Source organism: Tachyglossus aculeatus, chromosome 8, assembly GCF_015852505.1.
Source record: "Tachyglossus aculeatus isolate mTacAcu1 chromosome 8, mTacAcu1.pri, whole genome shotgun sequence".
NCBI classification, from domain to species: domain Eukaryota; kingdom Metazoa; phylum Chordata; class Mammalia; order Monotremata; family Tachyglossidae; genus Tachyglossus; species Tachyglossus aculeatus.
In genome coordinates, this window is record NC_052073.1 from 720521 (window position 1) to 740654 (window position 20134).

The following is a 20134-nucleotide window of genomic DNA, read 5'->3' on the forward strand; positions in this document are numbered from 1 at the left end:
CAATCCTGAGCTGGCTGGATGTGGGAGTTCCTCGTCCAGTAAGGGCTTTGCTTATGGTCCTGATTTATGGTATTTTTAAGCATTTGTTCCATGCTCAGCATTGAGGTAGCTCCTAGGGGATCAGGTTGGACACAGTCCCTGTCTCACATGAGGCTCACAGGGTAAAACCACAATCTGGTCTTAAGCATACAGCAGCTTATGCAATAGTGAGTCTGTGATGGGGTGAAAGGTGAAACTCTCCGTGCAAAAACAGAACCTTCTTATAAACCTAGGGAAGCTGAGGAATTGACAAAAGAGGGGAAGAGTGACTTAAAGGAAAAGTCTTCAGGAAGCAAGAAGGCAAATAGATTTCATCCATACTCCAAGGACAAGAATGCAAGCTCCGGAGAAAGGAAGGGGCCCAGTCGAAACCGAGTCTTCATCAGCAACATCCCATATGACATGAAGTGGCAAGCCATCAAAGACCTCATGAGAGAGAAAGGTAGTGGACTCTCAGTTATCCACACCCACTCATGACCCACATTCCCAAGAGGCTGGGTGGGGGCATGGTGGGGGATGGGAGCGGCATTCTCTCCCACCCAGACGGTTGGCAGTTTGAGCATTCGAATCACTGCTCCCCTTTTCCCTCCCCACATGAGACAGCTGCGTTGCAAGGGGACGTGGATGAGGATGAGGCACTTGTCGCCTTAGACTTCCAGTTCTCCCCCTACCAGAAAACTCTGATGCTATTTTCTTTGTCTAGTTGGTGTTTTCTCAATCTTTTCAAAGGGCCATGGCCTTAAGCAACACCTTTGGGGAGTAAACAGCTGAGGTTGGGTTTTGGAGTTTCTGTTTCCCCTCCGCCCCCAGAGACTGCTCTGAACATATATGGTAGAGCCTGGTCTATGGCCAGACATGACGCGGTCTCCACAGTTGTGTATTAAAATGGTGTCCCACTGGGGCTGTTTTGACCTCCGAGCAGCCCAGAACAGCCCAAAACCACTAATCTAACTACATTTGGTGGCCTGGGGGGAGGTGCTGGGTGGGTGGGTGGGGGGGAATCATTCTAACATGGGATCTTGTCAAAGTTCAGTTACATTTCTGGAAAACTCATATTCAAAGTCGGCAAAGCTCACCTGATGGAGGCAGCTGCTTTTTTTTTCACACACAAAGAACATTTTGCCTGGGTGTGTCTGTCGTAGAGTGACGTTTTTTTTGGTTGTATTCCCCGAATGCATTTCAGAAAGCAGGTAGCTTGCTGTGAAATACGACTCCAATTTAGCTTACCATGGAAGTCATTCAGGTAGAAAGTCACCTTAAAACAGCTGTTGTGTGAAGGATGATGAATGTCAAGGTAAATTGCTAATGCCGCTGATGTTAATGTGATAGGTTAAGGGACCATCTGTCCATCTGAATTGGTTCACTAGCTATTTCATCCTGGCCAAAATCTTATCTGTGGTTTGAATTAGGGTCAATAGAGTTGTTAGCTCTTTTAGAAAATGTGGCTGTTGTCTATTGCTGAAAATGGCTAAATTCTCTAGCCCCCGATGGATGGCCTGTTGGTCTGGCTGGGCTCTGTACGAGGTGCTGCTCTTTGTATTTGTGCCCAGGGGCCCAGTAAAGCAAGACACTGGTGTTTAAATGCCTTGTTTCTTGGTATTTTCCTTTTGTATGTCTCATGTAGTTGGTGAGGTTGCATACGTGGAGCTGTTTAAGGATGCTGAAGGACAATCCAGGGTAAGTGCCATGGGCAGCTGTCTGCAGGAGGCATAAGTGCTCCACAGCAGCTTTATCTGGTGGAACAAAAACTCGTCCCAGTTTTTGGACAGTAAGTTTCCTTTTTCCTTTACTATGAAAGATGGAGGTTCTGATATTGGCCAGCCTGGACTTCTCCAAAACCCACTAGCTGACTGGAAGGGAGAGGCCTCAGTGGTGCGCAAATGCCCTCCCGCCAAAGAGGGCCTTGACTTTCCTAATGCTGTGAGGGAGGAAACGTTTCTTTGCCTTTCACTTTTAATAATGGATTTTGGTTGGGGGCTTGACGTCCTGTTTTCCGGAAAGGATTTTGTAAAAGTCACTGATTTGATTTGATTTCCCAAGGGTGTCGTGCTCAGGGAGCTGGGAGCTTGAAGGTGTGCATTGAGAATGTACGTTGGAAACTTGGCGGCTGAGCCCGAGTAGGTAGTTTGCAGGCCCTTGACCCACTGATGTCCACAAACTGGATCTCTCGGAAACTGCGGTGGAAGGAACTGGTTGGTGGCTGACTTGATTGCCAACACGGAGGCTTCTGGTGGGGAGAATTTGGTGGGAAGTGCCTGGTTGTTAAGGTGGTAACATGCCCTAGAGGACGCAAGCTTTTGGGGCTTCCTTGTTGATGCCTCCATTAAAGTATCCTCACGTGCTGACACTCGCTTGGGTTTGTTTCTCTCTCTTTCTTTCTCTCTCTCTCTCTCTCTCTCTCTCTCTCTCTCTCACACACACACACACACACACACACACACACACACACACCGTCAAAATTCCATTCTTCCATTATTATAGATGCAGACCTTCTGCTTAAAACTGGGTCCCACCACCAAATCTATGGGCAGCTGATGGTCTAGGAAAGAAAGTCTTCCTAGAAGGGAGGGTCAGCCCACACTGAGCCTTTAAAAGTGATGATTCTGCTTACAGTTGAAAGGGAATTTGCCAGACACGCACTCTCCCAGGCCTGGGTTTGACCCGTTGCCCTTCTAAGGCAGACGGCCGGGTGTCTCAATTCCCCCTCGCCTTGTTTGCTTGGTAAGGTGGCAGCTCCCTGGTTTGGATGTCAAGAAAATCTCAGTAGTAATAAGGATCCCAGATTCTCTTTGCATTTGAATTCTGTGACCACTAATATCAGTAGACTTGCTGGCGTAAGATAAATCACAAAACATTTTCGATTGTTTGCAAGTGAACCTGCCCTGCCTTTTCTGGAGGTGGACATAATTGCATTTTGGTGATTCCAAATCATGATGGGAAGTGTCAGAACCCGCAATCAATTTTGTTTACTGACCTAAAGTTTTTTTTTTTTTCTTTTCTCTTCTCTTGCATATCTTGGCGGATCTTCATGGAGTTAGGGTTGTGGGTAAGACTCCTTTTTTTAATTTAAGACTCCTTTTATGTAGCGAACATAATTCAGCTACTGTTGCGGTGAGGCATGGTTACTGACCCAGCCTGTCATTGTCTTCCTCAAGCGTGGTCGAGTTCAGAGATGGAGAATTTGTAAAGAAAGCACTGGAAACCATGAACAAATACGACCTTAGCGGAAGACCTTTGAACATCAAAGAGGTGAGGACTTTTATTCTCTGAGTAGTGGTCTCAAAGTGGCAGGTTTGGTCCTGAGTGGGGAATCATGCAACCTGGGGTGGACAGAGGGGGTGGGGCTGAGGCTCATCCATCAGCTGGAGCCTGCTTCAGCACCACAGCTGAGAGGCATCGTGCAATTGCACATTTCCACGAGCAGAACTGCTGACTCTCAACCATCTCCAGAACGAACCTCATGGCGCCATTTGCCGGGGCTTGTTGCTGGTGGGTAAACCGTTCAAAACGGCCTTTAGACCAAAGGGTTACATGTGCTGCTTTGGTAAGTTTATGTGTTGGGAAAGGGATCTGCCCTCCTTGGGCCAGTCGCCTAACTTCTCTGGGCCTCAGTTTCTTCATCTGTAAAATGGGGATCCAATACTTGATCTCTAGATTCTGAGCCCCCTGTCTGGACAAGGGCTGTGTCCCGACCTGATTTATTTTGTATGTAGCCCAGTGCTTAATATGGTGTTTGGCATGCTGAAAGTGACTAATGAATAACCGCAATTATTATTGTTAAGTGAAACTGCAAGCACTGTCAGGGTTCCTCAAACAAGACACATGGGCTTTACATGCTTTGGTTCTGGTGCCTCGCCCCCCCGTGCCACCCACCCACCAACCTGAGGGCCATGGTTCCCACTGAGCCTCTGATCTGGTGGAAGCCCTGCTTCCCCAACTGGGGAAATGGGAGGACCAGATTCCCCCCTGGTGGCGGGCTCCTTCTGTGTGGGGCTTTGCGAGAGGGAGCCCTTGGAGAAAAAGATTCCCCTTTGCAAGGAATAAACTTTTCCCTTAAGATTGGAAAACCAGAAAAAAGGGTGTTCAGAAGCCCCTTCTCATGACTAGTAAAAACTAGTGAAATCCTAAACTGTTAAAATGATCTTGAACCCAGGAGGAAGAGAAGCAGTGTAGCCTAGTGGAAAAAGCCCAGGCCTGGTGCCTGGATTCTAATCCCAGCTCTGCCATTTGTCTGCTGTGTGACCTTGGGCAAATTACTTAAACTTCTCTGTTCCCCAGTTACCTCATCTGTTAAATGGGGCTAAAGACTGAGCCCTGTTTGGGACAGGGATTGTGTCTAACCTGATTATCTCATATTTACCAGGCACTTAGAACAGTGCCTGGCACATAAGTGCTTAACAAGTACCATAAAAAAAGGAAAAAAAAAGGCAGGAAGTCATCAATTATGATGACCTCTCCTCAACCAGCCCAGGGAGGGAGCAGGGAGATGGGGTAAAGAGGGTAGGGACCAGCCCCGGTCTGGGGCTGTGAGCCCCTCCCAGCAGCTCTATCGATGTCTTGCCAAGGAGAGACTCTGAGGGTGGGTCAGGTTGGACCGTGCATGCATTCTCTGAGGGAGTGGGGCCAGACCAATTCATTTATTCATTCAATTGTATTTATTGAGCGCTTACTGTGTGCAGAGCACTGTACTAAGCGCTTGGGAAGTACAAGTTGGCAACATACAGAGATGGTCCCTACCCAACAGTGGGCTAAGTCTAGAAGGGGGAGACAGACAACAAAACAAAACATACTACAAATTAAAATAAATAGAATAGTAAATATGTACAAGTAAAATAAATAGAGTAATAAATCTGTACAAACATATATACAGGTGCTGTGGGGAGGGGAAGGAGGTAAGGCGGAGGGGATGGGGAGGGGAGGAGGGGGAGAGGAAGAAGGGGGCTCAGTCTGGGAAGGCCTCCTGGAGGAGGTGAGCTCTCAGTAGGGCCTTGAAGGGATGAAGAGAGCTAGCTTGGCAGATGTGCGGAGGGAGGGCATTCCAGGCCAGGGGGAGGACGTGGGCCAGGGGTTGACGGCGGGACAGGCGAGAATGAGGCACAGTGAGGAGGTTAGCATCAGAGGAGCGGAGGGTGCGGGCTGTGCTGTAGAAGGAAAGAAGGGAGGTGAGGTAGGAGGGGACGAGGTGATGGAGAGCCTTGAAGCTAAGAGTGAGGAGTTTTTGCCTGATGCGTAGGTTGACTGGTAGCCACTGGAGATTTTTGAGGAGGGGAGTAACATGCCCAGAGTGTTTCTGCACAAAGATGATCCGGGCAGCAGTGTGAAGTGTAGATTGAAGTGGGGAGAGACAGGAGGATGGGAGATCAGAGGGGAGACTGATGCAATAATCCAGTCGGGATAGGATGAGAGATTGAACCAATAGGGTTGCGGTTTGGATGGAGAGGAAAGGGTGGATCTTGGCGATGTTGCGGAGGTGAGACCAGCAGATTTTGGTGACGGATTGGATGTGAGGGGTGAACGAGAGAGCGGAGTCGAGGATGACTCCAAGGTTGCGGGTTTGTGAGATGGGAAGGATGGTAGTGCCGTCAACAGTGATGGGAAAGTCAGGGAGAGGGCAGGGTTTGGGAGGGAAAATAAGGAGTTCAGTCTTGGACATATTGAGTTTTAGATGGCGGATAGACATCCAGATGGAGATGTCTTGAAAGCAGGAGGAGACATGAGCCTGAGGGGAGGGAGAGAGAGCAGGGGCAGAGATGTAGATTTGGGTGTCATCAGCATAGAGATGATAGTTGAAGCTGTGGGAGCGAATGCATTCACCAAGGGAGTGAGTGTAGATAGAGAACAGAAGGGGACCAAGAACTGACCCTTGAGGAACCCCTACAGTAAGGGGATGGCAGGGGGAGGAGGAGCCCGCAAAAGAGACTGAGAATGAACGGCCGGAGAGTTGAGGAGAAGCCAAGTTTGGCTTGTGAAGCCAAGTTTGGATAGCATGTTGAGGAGAAGGGGGTGGTCCACAGTGTCGAAGGCAGCTGAGAGGTTGAGGAGGATTAGGATAAAGTAGGAGCCGTTGGATTGGTCAAGCAGGAGGTCATTGGTGACCTTTGAGAGGGCAGTTTTGGTGGAATGTAGGGGACGGAAGCCAGATTGGAGGGGGTCGAGGAGAGAGTTGGCATTGAGGAATTCGCGGCAGCGCGTGTAGATGACTCGTTCAAGGAGTTTGGAAAGGAATGGTAGGAGGGAGATAGGGCAATAAGTAGAAGGGGAGGTGGGGTCGAGAGAGGGTTTTTTTAGGATGGGGGAGGTGTGGGCATGTTTGAAGGCAGAGGGGAAGGAACCAGTGAAGAGTGAGCAATTGAAGATGGAAGTTAAAGAGGGGAGGAGGGACGGAGCGAGAGATTTCATAAGATGAGAGGGAATGGGGTCAGAAGCACAGGTGACCAGAGTAGCACTTGAAAGGAGGGAGGAGATCTCATCTGAGGATACTGCTGAGAAGGATGGGAGAGTAGCAGAGAGGGTTGAGAGCCGTGGGGTTGGAGAAGGGGGAGGAGTGACTTTGGGGAGCTCAGACCTGATGGAGTTAATTTTACTAATGAAGTAGGAGGCCAGATCGTTGGGGGTGAGGGAAGGAGGAGGGGGAGGAATGGGGGCCTGAGAAGGGAGTTAAATGTACGGAAGAGCTGATGGGGATGATGGGCATGTGTGTCAATAAGGGAGGAGAAATAGTTTTGTCTGGCAGAGGAGAGGGCAGAGTTAAGACAGGAAAGGATAAACTTGACATGAACGAGGTTGGCTTGGTGTTTAGACTTTCGCCAGCAGCGTTCAGCAGCTCGAGCATAAGAGCGAAGGAGGTGGACAGTGGCAGTGATCCAGGGCTGTGGGTTAGTGGTACGAGAGCAGCGAAGGGAAAGGGGAGCGAGGGAGTCGAGCTGAGTAGAGAGGGTAGAGTTGAGAGCCGTAATCTGATCATCAAGATTGGGTAGAGAGGAAAGGGAGGCGAGGGTGTGAGGCAGTCAGAAAGATGGATGGGATCGAGAGAGCGGAGGTCTCTGTGAGGTAGTAATATAGGTATACAGGGGAGAGCAGTGTGAGTGAGGAGGCAGGTGAGAAGGTTATGATCAGAGAGAGGGATTTCAGAGTTGGTGAGGGTGGAGATAGTGCAGTGGTAGGAGATGATGAGGTCGAGGGTGTGACCAAATTGGTGAGTGGGCGAGGTGGGGTGGAGCAGGAGGTTGGCAGCATCAAGGAGAGTTACAAGGCTGGCGGCAGAGGAGTCACCAGGGATATGGCAGACTGCTGTCTGTTGAACCCAGAGGGCAGGTTGGTGGCTGGCTTCTGCCTCAGTGCATTGAGGGAATCTCCAGGACCTAATCAGTCAGCCAATTAATGGATTTATTAAGTGCCTAGGGTTACAGAGCACTGTACTAAATGCTTTGCCTGGGGGTATAATACAGCTGGAAGACCTGATCCCTGCCCTTAAGGAGCTTTCATCCTAGTGGCAAAGGATCCAGAACAGAAGGGCTCATTGCTGCCTGAGTGATCTCAGCCCCTCGAGCACCTTTCTCATTCTGCCTCTCCTGTGGCAAAGCAGGGAATATTTTCATGCCCCGACTGAGTTCTGCCACGGCCCCTGGGCCAATTGGAGAGAGTCTCTTACCTGGCCAAGCAGCCTCCTGGTGGCTGGGGAGGGAGTGGGCTGGCCCCCATGGAGCAGTGAAGGTGCCCGAGCACCTAGTACAGAAGCATAGTCCCCAGATGTGTCACTCATTTTCCTGGACCAGGGCCTATTCCTTTCTCAAGGCAGAGTCTCCCAAGAGGCCTCTGCATGGCCAGCCTCACCGGCGTGGCACATAGCAGCACAGCCAAGTGAGCATTTGTTGTCTGCACCCCCTTCCCGATGAAGCGGGCCAGCCCACTGCTTGACTGGCCAGGAACTGACACCTTTGAGAAACAAAACTGGCCCTCTGGCCACCTTCCTGTCGGATTTTTGTCCTGGAGTAGGGTTCCTTCTGCTCAACCTGGAATGCTCAGATTGGGGAAGGCATTGAAGGCAATGAATTTGCAGATAGTGATCCACCCCCAGGTACACTTGGGGACAACTTGCTCTAGGTGGTGCTTTGGAATGTCAGGAAAGTCAACATGTTTGGCGTTGGGAGGATGACTTGTGGGGGCACTGGGGGAAGGGATGGAGGAGGGTGGCTCTCCATTCAGAGAGATCAGTCTGGAGGCAAAGCAGATTGCAAGTGCTTCAGGTGATTTTAGTGATTGACAAAAGTTCCAAACAGTCATCCTTGAAGATTAGGATATGTGCTTGGTCCCTGGGCAGCTTACACCCACCCCCGTGGCTGAGAGAGAGAACCAGACACCAGCTGCCATGGTCACTCGAACCAGGCTGGCGAGATGGCTGCCTCCTGGGGCCAGTCGTGTGTATATGAGTTAGTTGTAGCCCTTGAGGTTGTTGCCGTACTTCGGTTAGCCGCGCACTTACTCATAGGCTGGTGTCTCGTTGTTGTAGGACCCCGATGGCGAGAATGCTCGCAGGGCACTGCATCGCCCAGGAGGATCTCTTCCGGCTGGACACGGCCCCGAAATGGGACCAGGGCTGACAAGTTTGCCACCTTCCATTCTCAATAATCCAAACGTTCCTCTTGAGGTGCTCAGTAATTTGCAGTCTGGTAGACTTGGGTCCACAGTTTTTGTGGCTAACGTAAGTTTCAGCTTCAGTCTCCAATTCTGTCATTTGGCTTGTTTGTGTAACTCCTTGTTGAGCCGGGACCGTTACCCCAACTGATGGTGCAAGAGCACGCTGGGGGACTTACTGTTAATGGAAAGAAAACAGTAGCCGTCTTCCACCTCGGCCCCAAATCCTACTCTCAAATCAATATGCCGACCAATTTTGGGTTTGGGAATTTTCAGAGAGAATTGGTGCCAGCGCTTTCCTGGCTCTTGAAATTCACTCCTTCTGTGTCAGTGTGTTGGTAAACGGGTTTCTGTTTGGTAGTTCTGCAGTCTGGTCTGTGAATTAAACGTCCCTCTAGCTGTTCGCCCGACACCCATGGCCCACTTAACAGACGCTGATGAAATGACTAGTTCTTTTGGGGTTGGAATCAGAATAACTGGCAGTAAAAGTGGCTGGGCAAGTAACTCCCTGCTGCCCTTCCCTCTCTGTCTTCCCGGGGGAATAACGGGCAGGACCATCTTGAGCCAAAGTGAGCCCGATGGGGATCGAAATCTCCATCCCAAAGGGGGTGCGGTGCGGAGAAGTGGATAGATGCAGTGAGAGAACCCACCTCTCCAGGGCTTTCCAGGTTGAGCTTGTTAGTACTGCAGATAAGCTTCTGCACCAGGATAGCTTCTGGCTGCTGGGACTTGAGCAGAGATATTCTGGGCTGGGTCTGTGGAGGAGAGTCAGGCATCAAAATCATCAAGCGCTTAGTACAGTGCTCTGCACACAATAAGCGCTCAATAAATACGATTGAATGAATGAATGAATCAGTGGTATTTACTGAGCACTTACTGTGTGCAGAGCACTGTATGAAGTGCTTGGGAGAGTACAGCCCAGCAGAAATGGCAGACATGTTCCCTGTCCATAAGGAACCTACAGTATAGAGGTAGTAATGTGATGTGACTCTCATTTTGTGTCAAGCTGGACTTCAAAGTTGGCTGGAAGAAGCTAAAGGAGGTGTTCAGCATAGCTGGCTCAGTAAAGCGGGCAGATGTTAAAGAAGACAAAGATGGCAAGAGCCGAGGAATGGGGACAGTCACTTTTGAACAAGCAATTGAAGCTGTGCAAGCAATCTGTATCCTGACTCTCCTGTGGGCATGACTTCCAGTGTGGGTGAAGGGCCCAGGCCCAGAGCTTTTCCAGCCACGAAAGGGCAGAGCAGGGCCCAGTTTCAGCTCGGGCCGGTGATGCGTTGGGGGTGGACCGCTGCCCAGGGGCTTTTGCTCTAGACGTGGTTTTGCAGTAGGCAAGGCCAGGGTTCTCCAGGTCAGGCAGGCCTTTGCCACGTCCAAATCCTAAAGTCACTCCTCAAACTTGAATGGGTTATTGGGCAGAGCTGTGGGGAGTGAACCTTTCCAGTGACAGATGCAGGGACATCAGCTGTCCACTAGAAGCCCCCAGCAGTTCACACTTGTGAGTACCACCCCAGTGCTGCACCACGAAGAGTGCTCCAAGCAGCCACCGGCTCCCTGTGCCACCCTTTGGGAGCACAAAGGTCGGGGTGAAGTGCAGGGTTTACTCTTCATGGTTAGTTCGGCTTGGAGCTCAGGAGCACCGCTCGCTCGAAGCTTCAATTTGGTTTTCCTTGACTGAACCTTCAGCTATGTTCAATGGACAGTTTTTATTTGATAGACCCATGCATGTGAAAATGGTGAGTCCCTCCCCGGCCCTCAGACAAGTCATCGTCTCCTCTCGTGTGGGTGACCGGATGGGGTGTGGTGGGGTGGGGACCGCCAGTAGGAGTTAACCTTGCCGTTCCCTCATTTGGCTGCTAGGACGACAAGTCAGTGCCTCATGATGACTACCGCTCGCATGACTCTAAGACTCAGCAGTTACCCCGTGAGTAGGAGCTCTGCCGCTTTTTCTTTTATTTTGCGAATAACTTTTGCCCTGCATGTTTGCCGAAGCATCTTCTCGGCTCACTAGGTCCCGGGCCCCCTGCTTTTCTCCCAGCCTTGGTGTCCACTGACTTCCCTGGGTAGCCCATTTCTGCATGGTTGGAGTGCATAGGCCACCCTCACCTGGAGAGTAATTGACTTAAGACTTCAAACTTAGAAGCTATTTCAGCTTTTCAGTACACCAGTGCCATTGACCTAGATGGGGTAAAGCATCTTTTATGGTGCTGGTGCTGGGGGCTCTGGTGAGGGGGTGAGGGGGCGGGCAGGGGAAGCAGATGGCACACAAGAACTGCAGGGAAATGGGGAGACAATTCTAAAAGCTGTGCTGATGGGGAGAAGAGGGAGATGGGCAGTGTGGGAGAGGCAGGGAGACGGGGAGGGTGGGGGTCACCCAATCTCCCGGCAGAGTCGTCGGGGCAGGTCGACATGTCGACGCATCCATCCCCTTGCCTGTGGACTGGCAGCAGGGTCCCCCAGCCTGGAACTTCTCTGGTTCAGTCAAGATGCCTTCCTGGAGGCAGGGGACTCCCAGGAAGCTTCCTCGAGCCCACCGTTCTGAATGGGTAACCCTAAGGAACCCAGCTTCACTTCTGGCACCAAACCTCCAATCCACGACACTGCTCTCACTCACAGTGTCTCAAACTGACCCCATTTCTGGGAGCTGAATGGGTCGGAAGGGCAAAGGCGAAGGCAGATCCATCCCTCATTCCATGGGCTTTTGAAAGGGAAGGGCTCTGAGATTAACATGGCTAACTGTGACTGGGGCAGCAGACAGGACAACAGGCTGGGGCTGCTGCAGGTCCTCTGCTGGATGTTGTCCATTTATAATAATAATAATAATTATGGTATTTGTTAAGCGCTTACTATGTGCCGAGCCCTTTTGTAAGCGCTGGGGTAGGTACAAGGTAATCAGGTTGTCCCACGTGGGGCTCACAGTCTTAATCCCCCCATTTTATAGATGAGGTAACTGAGGCTCAGAGAAGTTAAGTGGCTTACCCAAGGTCACACAGTGGACAAGTGGTGGAACTGGGATTAGAATTCACATCCCCTGACTCCCAAGCCCATACAATTTCCACTAAGCCACACTACTTCTCTATTTATTACCTATTTATCTATCTATTTCTCTATTTATCTTTCTGGTTCTAGCCATCACCTTCCTGTTTTTCTACCCGGAGCCCCCTTAAAGAGAAGCTGGAGTCCTTCCCACTGTTAGACACTAGGAAGGCTGGGTGTGTGAGGGGAGATTCCAGCCAAAGGCTAAGGACTGAGGCCAGGCCAAAGGGAGGTATGGCCCCCAGCCTGGAGAAAGAGGCTTGGTCTGCACCCCCTGTCTAGGCAGGCTATGGATGGGCAGGGCGGTGTGCCCTTTCTGAGCTAGCACATCTGGAAGTGCATCGCTCCTAATTCGAGCCTCTGGTGTTAGCCACCAGGTGCTGCCCGAGGCCGCCTTCAGCCTTGTTGTTTCCCTTGTGTCATCTTGAAGTGCTCGCTCGTGCCGAGCACTGAACTAAACATGAACCAGTTACCGGTGGCCGTGTGTTTGTAGGTGGACTGGGCGGCATTGGCATGGGCCTTGGGCCCGGAGGACAGCCCATCAGTGCCAGCCAGTTGAACCTGGGCAGTGGTGGAATGGGGAGTGTCGGGCCCACAGGTGAGGATTCTCCTTCGACCGTGTGAGTCTGACCGTCGGCTCTGCGCACGTGCTCTGTCTGCCAGGGTGGCTCCCGAGGCCCGTCCCCTCCTGGCCGTGAGAGTCCCGTCTGCTCGGGGTGGGGCGGCACAAACAGGTGAGCCAAGCCGTGAGAGGACCAGAGGCGGGTGAGGGTGGGGAAGGGAGCTGGGCCAGGTCAGTCTTTGGCCCCTGGAAAGCACTGCCACATCCCCCCTGCCACCCACCCAGCTGGTACCTTCCCAGGTGCCCCTCGCTCACTTGCCGAGGTGACTGACAGACTTCCAGGTGGCCCAGCCCCCTTTGGGGTGCAGGACTCTGGACTGAGCACTTGGGGAGTTTAGAACGAGCAAGTGTCACATCCCCTGCCCATGAGGAGCTTCCACGCTAAGGGGGTAGACAGGCATGAGAGCAGGGAGTGGGTCAGGGTCAGACAAGTGGGCCCCGCAATCTTCCTTCCCAGCATTGCCTCCCCTTCCAGTTGGCCAGCGGAGGAGAAACCTTCATCTCCCAGGTCCTAAAATGTGTTCTCTCTTTGGTTTGAGGACTGGGAATGGACGGGCCGGGATTTGGAGGAATGACTAGAATGGGAGGAGGAGGTACGTATGGTTTAGGCCAGTCGCTACTGGGGTGGAGGGTCGGAGGAAAGTGGGGCAGCTGTGCAGAAAAATGGAAAAAGAAACCAACTCACCAGTTTCTTGTTCATCTGAGGCCCTTGGGCTTCCCAGGGCTTGCCAGTGGGCTTGGGGAGAAGAGAGGTGGCATTGGCCCCGGAAGAGGGGTGGGAGGCGGTAGGGGCCTGGGGAGAGGGGCAGTGGTGGCGGGGCCCGGAGAATGGGGAGGTGCTGAAGTCCCAGAGAGTGGCTTCCTATTGTCTCTGGGCCTCTGTTTCCTCTTCTGGAACATGTAGACACTGATGAGGCCCAGTGAGACCCTTGAGGTTAGACTCAGGCTTAGGAGTCATCAGGAAGCCCAGGCAGGGTCCAGGTATTGGTGCTGGTGCTGGGGATGAAGTGAACTGGGGGCAGGCTGGGGAGCAGTGTCAGGATGAACCATAGTAGCTTCTGTCTTTCCTAGGGCATGCAGGGATAGCCCAAGAGGATGCCCTGAGGCCTGGTCCCTGGAAGGGGGGATGTCCCTGCCTGCACCCCCCACCCTGGCTTCCCTGGGTCTTGGTCCCTGGAAGAAGGGGTGCCTCCTCATGCATGCCTGCCCCTGAAGTTTTAAACCTCACTCTTGTTTGCTAGGAGTCGGTGGGTTTGGAATAGAAGCCACAAACAGCATGGGCGGATTTGGGGGTGCAAGCATTGGCCGGATGGGAGGTAGGTCAAGCTTGGCTTGGTGTGGAGAGGGGGTGGCCAGGGAGCTGTTGCCTTCCCTTCCTTCTCCTGAACCTCTCCCCTATCCTGATCCTGCAGGGATGGGCTCCCTAGATGACTTCCGAGGGACCGGACTGAGCAGTGGGCTGGGCCCAGGCCCGGGTCTGGCGGCCATGGGAGCGGGAGTGGGCAGCAGTGGTGGTGAGTCGGGCAAACAGATCTGTTTGTCCGTTTCTGGTTGGGATGGCTTTCCCTGGAGGAAAATGTGTGTGTGTGAGTGTGTTCCCAGATGGGATGGGCTGTGTGGATGCAAGCAGCCTTATGGTGGCCTGTAAGTCTTACTGCTGCCCATCTCTGACCATTCTTCCCAGAACTTTACCGCAGTGGGCTGGGCGGCAGCATGGACAGAGACTTTGGCCGTGGTGAGATCAGCATGAGCCGCAGCTTCGGAGACGCTTTTGGAAGACTGGATGAGCCAATGCCCCGACGTTTCTCTCCAGGCAAGCAGGGGGTTCAGGGCTCCTCCTCCCCTCAAAGACCAAGCACCAAGCATCTGGGAAATTCTGGCTTGTCCGGTTCTGGTTTTCTGATCCAGGGCCTGGCTCCTTGGGGCCAGCTCTTGGCTTGTGAGGCCCATTGGGCCCAGACAGATGAACTTGGTGGCACACAGAAGGGAGGCTAGCCAGCTCAGTGGCCCAGCAGGAACCCTGTCCAAAAGGCTGGTGAACGATTCACCTGGGGATTGTCCTGTGGGTGATCTTTGACATGACCTCAAACAGCACCTGAGCTTGAGGTGGCATGACGGAGGGAGGAATGGCAGGGGCAATGGGAGCATTTGGCAAAGGGCCTAAGACTCTTTCTTGCCAGTATTTAGCATGGTGCTTGGTAGATGGTGGGTGCCAAACCAGTCCCCTCACTGACAACCGGACAAGTGATGGACAGAAAGAGGTTTGCATGTGCTATTGTTGGGGAGTGGGTGTGTGAGTGCCCTCTGCAGGGCAGTGGGTTTCTGCTGAAATCGGGGTGACCTTGCCCTTGTTTGGCTCCTGAGTACATGTGAAGGAAAGCCTCTCTCAGTCAATCATTCAATCAGTGGTATTTATTAAGGACGTACTGTATGCAGACACTGTACTAAGCACTTGGGAGAGGACAGTACAGTAGAGTTGGTAGATATGACCCCTGCCCACAAGAAAACTATAGTCTCCCTCTTCCTCATCCAGACCCCTTTGGCCTGCCGAGATGGACCCAGGCTGGTATTGGGAGAAGAGAAGGAAGTTCCCAAGCTGTCCTTCTGTTCATCAGTTTGTCCCACTGAACATGGTGCCTCACTGTGGCTAGGGGGCAACTTTTCACATCCAGCCCTGAAGGCAGATGACAGGTGGAAAATGGCCCCAAAGCATTAGCCATGAGAGAGGATGGGAATGTGTTGGTGCTCATGGATCGTGGAAGGGACTCATGGGTGCAGTGGGGGTGGAGTGCTCCATGAAAGTCGGTGTTGCAGGGAGCTGCTTGCACGCCGTTTAGCCCGATGCACATGGAGGCTCCGTGAACTTGCCCCAAGGACCAATTCTGCAACACTTTTCTGGAGCACCACTTGGTGGTGTAGTTGGCATAATAATGTAGTGCTCTGCTCTTGTTCCCTCTCTCTGTCACCTCTCTCTATCTGTCTGTATTCCTTTTCCCATCTGGCAATGAAGGCACTGGGATGAGTGGGCTGAGCAGCACCAGTGGAAGTCTGGGCCTGGAGCGGATGGGCAGCGTTCCGGAGCGGTTGGGCCCTGGCCTGGGGCTGGGCCCTGGCCTGGGCCCTGGCCTGGGGCTGGGCCCAGTCCTGGAAAGAAGCAGTGACATGGAGCGTGGATTCCCCTGGGGCCCAGTGGGAAGCGGGATGCGTGAGCGAATGAGCGCCAAAGGCCACCAGATATTTGTGCGCAACGTAAGCAAATCCCCACCAAACAGATCCCAGCTGTGGCCCCGGGAGCTCCTGCTGAATCTGACCTCCACCTGCCTCTTCTCCTTCTAGCTTCCCTTCGACCTGACCTGGCAGAAACTGAAAGAGAAATTCAGTCAATGTGGTAAGTGGGGGTGCCGGGGGGCAAAAGAGAGGGAATGTGCGCGCGCAGCCATGTGTGTGTTGCAGGCCCATCCAGGACACTCAACTGGCATGAAGGATTTCCACCATAGAACTCAGAAGCATTTTAATGGGAAGTGAGCCCAGAGGGCACCTTAGCTGACTGTCTGCCTCGTGGGGACTCCTCCTTTTGGCTGTCAGCTGGTCCTGGTGGCCTTTCCCTGCTCCTTTCCATTCTTTGTGTGACTCACTACAAACCCACAGGCCAGAGTGGCATTCTCTGGGCCTGTTGGGAATCCCGGTTGGAGGATAAACCCCAGGTACTCACTCTCAAGCTGGGTAGGCTAATAGCAAAATGGCCCAACATACCCTTAGCTGCTTGAGTGTGCAGTGCCCTTTGCAGAGCTGCTCTAAGTGCCCACACAGCCCGCTCATGTATCAGCACTGGCTGAGCACCAGACGCCCTTTGCACCAAGCATCGGGAACACATCAGCCCTGCCCTCAAAGAGTTTCCACTCCAAAGGGGTAAGCCAGCAGGCCCAGATCAGCTCCGTCCAGTGGGAATAGGAATACAACTGATCCCAGCAAGGGCTAAATACAGAGAAATGGAACAGCCACCTGGCCCCTACACAAATCCCCTTCCGAGCATGAGGCGGTGGCTTATCTCAGCGGAGAGTTCCCAGATGAGACCCAGGGGTCTGAGGGTGAGGCTGGGCGGTCAGAGCCACCCAGCTGCTGAGAAAGCTGAGCCAAGCCAGCTAGGCGCAAGCCGGGGAGGGGTCAGTCTGCCTTGGGTGGAAAGGCAACTTCTGCCGAGTGTTTTGGCAGAGGGAGCATTTTGGTTGCAGTAGGGGAAGATTCTAGTAGGCCAGGAACTGGGAGCTGATTCTGACCTCTGGGGAAATAGTAACAAGACAGCCCAGCAATGACCCTTTGGCCTGCCTGGGATGAACCGGGGCTGACAAGCAAGCCCACTCCTTGTGGGCAGAAGCTGGGGAATGGTGGATGAGAATCCTCGTGGGTGCTGTGGGCCATGGTGGGGCCAAGTCCAACTTGGGGGGAAGGGGCAGGAACTGGGGAGTAACCCGGGGAGCTGCCCCACTCCTGTGCTTCCCCAGGGCTGATCGCTGCCACCGCCACTCTTCTGCGTTGCCACATGGAGCCGGGGGGCGCCGGGCTCCTGGCTCAGCCAGGACAGCGGCTCCTGTTCCCTGGGCCGAGGATGGGTGGGCTGGACTCCTGGCCTGAGGGGCCCTAGTAGGCCACCTGCCCACACTGTGAGGGGCCCTGCTGGCCTATCTCCACGTATTCACTCATGAGGCCACTTTCCAGCCTGGTCAGAAGCCCGCACAGTACTGTTGGAGCCAGGTGGGACTTGCCCGCCTGGGCAGGTTGTGGTGGGACGTCATTATCAACAGCATTATTGAGCACCTCTTGAGTGCAGAGCCCTGTACTGACCCCCTCCTGCTGCAGAACACTCTCCTGAGAAGGAGAAGAGATGGCCTCCATTCGTGATGAGTTTACAGTCTGGTGAAGGAGACAAGTGGCTGACTATTAATAATACTGTCAGTTGGTTAGCACAACCTGGAAGGTGAAGTGGGGGTTAATTGGGGAATATTTCCTAGAGGAAGAGTTATTTTAGGGGGCTTTGAAGGAGGGAAAAGATGTGGTTTGGCAGAGACCAATTAATCAGAAGTATATATTGAGTTTTACTGTATACCTAGCATGTACTAAGCACGTGACAGAGTTGGCAGGCATGTTCTCTGCCCACAAGGAGGTTACCATCCAGAGGGGAAGACAGACATTAAATAAGTACATTATGGATATGTAGGAGATCTATAGCTTGTCTAGAGGATTTCAGCCTGGGAGAAAGAGTTGCATAGTGTGTGTCAGGTCGATTAATCAACAGTCTTTGCCAGGCACCTACAGTATATTCACAGTGGTATTCACTTGTGAGGGGACATCTTTGCTTTCAAGTGTGCAGCCTAATGAGGGAGAAAGGTGGGTGCAATTTTGTGCACAGATGACCTTGATGGAGGCAGAGCACCTGAGCAGAGGAGGAGTAAGTGAAGAGAGTAGATGCATAAGGAGGTGGTAGATGGTGAACAGCCAGGAGCCAAGCCTCTGTTGGGAGGTTCAGCCTGATGCAGAGGAAGAGGGACAGATGGGAAGTGTCCGAGGGGACCATGGATATGTGATGAATGATGTTTTAGAATGATGATCCAGGCTACAGAATGCAGGATAGCAAGCCTGAGAGGGTGAAAAAACCAGCAAGGAGGCTGCGGCAGTCATCTAATCCGGAGATGATGAAACACTGAAGCAGGGTGGTGCGTGTGTATATGGAATGGGATGGTGGGAAGGAGGAAAATCAGCCCATCAATGGTATTTATTAAGCATTTATTATGTGCAGAGCATTGTACTAAGCACTTGGGAATGAATCCAGGAAATTCATTCATTCATTCAATCATATTTATTGAGCGCTTACTGTGTGCAGAGCACTGTACTAAGCATTTGGGAAGTACAAGTCAGCAACATATAGAGATAGATGGTCCCTACCCAGCAACGGGCTCACAGTCTAGAAGGAGGAGACAGACAACAAAACAAAACATAGACAGGTGTCAGAATTGTCAGAACAAATAGAATTAAAGCTATGTGCACATCATTAACAAAATAGATAGAATAGTAAATATGTACAAGTAAAATTAATAGAGTAATAAATCTGTACAAACATATATACAAGTGCTGTGGGGAGGGGAAGGAGGTAGGGTGGGGGGATAAGGAGGAGGAGAGAAAAAGGAGCTCAATCTGGGAAGGCCTCTTGGAGGAGGTGAGCTCTCAGTAGGGCTTTGAAGGGAGGAAGAGAGCTAGTTTGGCGAATGTGGGAAGGGAGGGCATTCCAGGCCAGGGGAAGGATATGGGCTGGGGGTAGACGGCAGGACAGGTGAGAACGACGTACAGTGAGGAGGTTAGCGGCAGAGGAGTGGAGGGTGCGGGCTGGACTGCAGAAGGAGAGAAGGGAGGTGAGGTAGGAGCGGGGAAGGTGATGGAGAGCCTTGAAGCCCAGAGTGAGGAGTTTTTGCTTGATTTGTAGGTTGACAGGCAACCACTGGAGATTTTTGTGGAGGAGAGTAACATGCCCAGAGCAATTTCTGCACAAAGATGATCCGGGCAGCAGAGTGAAGTATAGACTGAAGGAAATGGATTTAGGGGTTGCCTTAGGGGGAATCACCATTGCTCCTTCTCCATTAGCTGCCTCAAGATGGTAGGGACACAAGCAAGGAGGAGGATGGGATAGGTGTGGGCCCTACATGGAGCTACCAGGTATGGCCAGGCAAGGGGCTGGGGCTCAAGCATTCTTTGCCAAGTTGGACTTTGGGTGGCAGGCTGGGACCCGGGCTACTTTTTCCAGTATCTCTGAGGGCGACTTGGACCATCATCTCCTACACCTCATCTGCTGTCTGTATTGACCTGGTTATCCTTCCCATCCCTCTGCAGAAGAGTGTTTGACAGTAGCAATGGGAAAGGTCTTTTATATATTTTGTCAAGTAAAACTGCATTTTGAATTCTTTCTGAATAATAGTACTAATAATAATGATGGCATTTGTTAAGCACTTACTACGTGCAAAGCACTGTTCTAAGCGCTCGGGGGATACAAGGTGATCAGGTTGTCCCACATAGGGCTCACAGTCTTAATCCCCATATTACAGATGAGGTAACTGAGGCTCAGAGAAGTTAAGTGACTTGCCCAAGGTCACAAAGAAGATGTGGTGGAGCCAAGATTAGAACCCATGACCTCTGACTCCCATGCCCGTGCTCTTTCCACTGAGCCACGCTGCTTCTGAAGGCTTCTGGGCCTCACAACAACCTGCTAGGCAAATGCTTTCTTGGCTACTCCCAGAGTATAACGTCAGCAGCTTTGTTGTAGTTGATGCAAGGGCCCCCACTTCCAGAATGAGGTTTTGATGGTGAACTGTGGCTGTTTCCTGTAGACACCTTGGGCAGCAGTGGCCATGAGGGAAGGGACTCACCTGGTTGAGAGGCTGGCTCCTGATGGGCGGGGTTGATTAGACGGGTCCTGGATCCCACCAAGTACTTCTCACTCTTGTCAAAATTCTCTAAAATGTCAGCTATTCGGTTTAGGTGGGAAAAGGGCCTGCAAGCCGTGGCTCTGTGCTCTGGCTTAGAGGCCTCTGACTCAGTCTTGGATTCTAGTGTGAGAGTCTTCTTTTCAACTTTGAGATTGTACTCTAGCTTTGATTTGAAAGGTTTGATTAGAATGTAGTTTCTTCGAGCGGACCGAGTTCCCCAATTCTCAGAGCATCGCCTGGCAGTTCACATGTTGGTGCAGGAGCCAAATAGTTGAGTTAAGGGGGGTATTGGGTTTTTAGAAATTTTGGAGGATTTTTTGGTGGGGGTTGG

The 20134-nt window shown here is 52.1% G+C and overlaps 1 protein-coding gene across 2 annotated transcripts in view; it reads left to right on the forward strand.

Moving 5' to 3' along the window:
• Positions 1–20134, forward strand: part of MYEF2 (myelin expression factor 2) — a 28170-nt gene that overhangs the window by 5575 nt on the left and 2461 nt on the right. The window contains exons 2-16 of one of the 2 annotated variants that reach the window (XM_038749928.1): positions 273–481; positions 1664–1716; positions 3078–3085; positions 3195–3288; positions 8549–8740; positions 9680–9833; positions 10360–10409; positions 10534–10597; positions 12203–12307; positions 12871–12924; positions 13573–13647; positions 13744–13845; positions 14016–14144; positions 15342–15580; positions 15668–15719. In XM_038749928.1, the coding sequence (XP_038605856.1) occupies positions 273–481; positions 1664–1716; positions 3078–3085; positions 3195–3288; positions 8549–8740; positions 9680–9833; positions 10360–10409; positions 10534–10597; positions 12203–12307; positions 12871–12924; positions 13573–13647; positions 13744–13845; positions 14016–14144; positions 15342–15580; positions 15668–15719 (1580 nt within the window). The remainder of the gene's footprint in view (positions 1–272; positions 482–1663; positions 1717–3077; positions 3086–3194; positions 3289–8548; positions 8741–9679; positions 9834–10359; positions 10410–10533; positions 10598–12202; positions 12308–12870; positions 12925–13572; positions 13648–13743; positions 13846–14015; positions 14145–15341; positions 15581–15667; positions 15720–20134) is intronic. The other variant, XM_038749929.1, reaches the window with a different exon arrangement.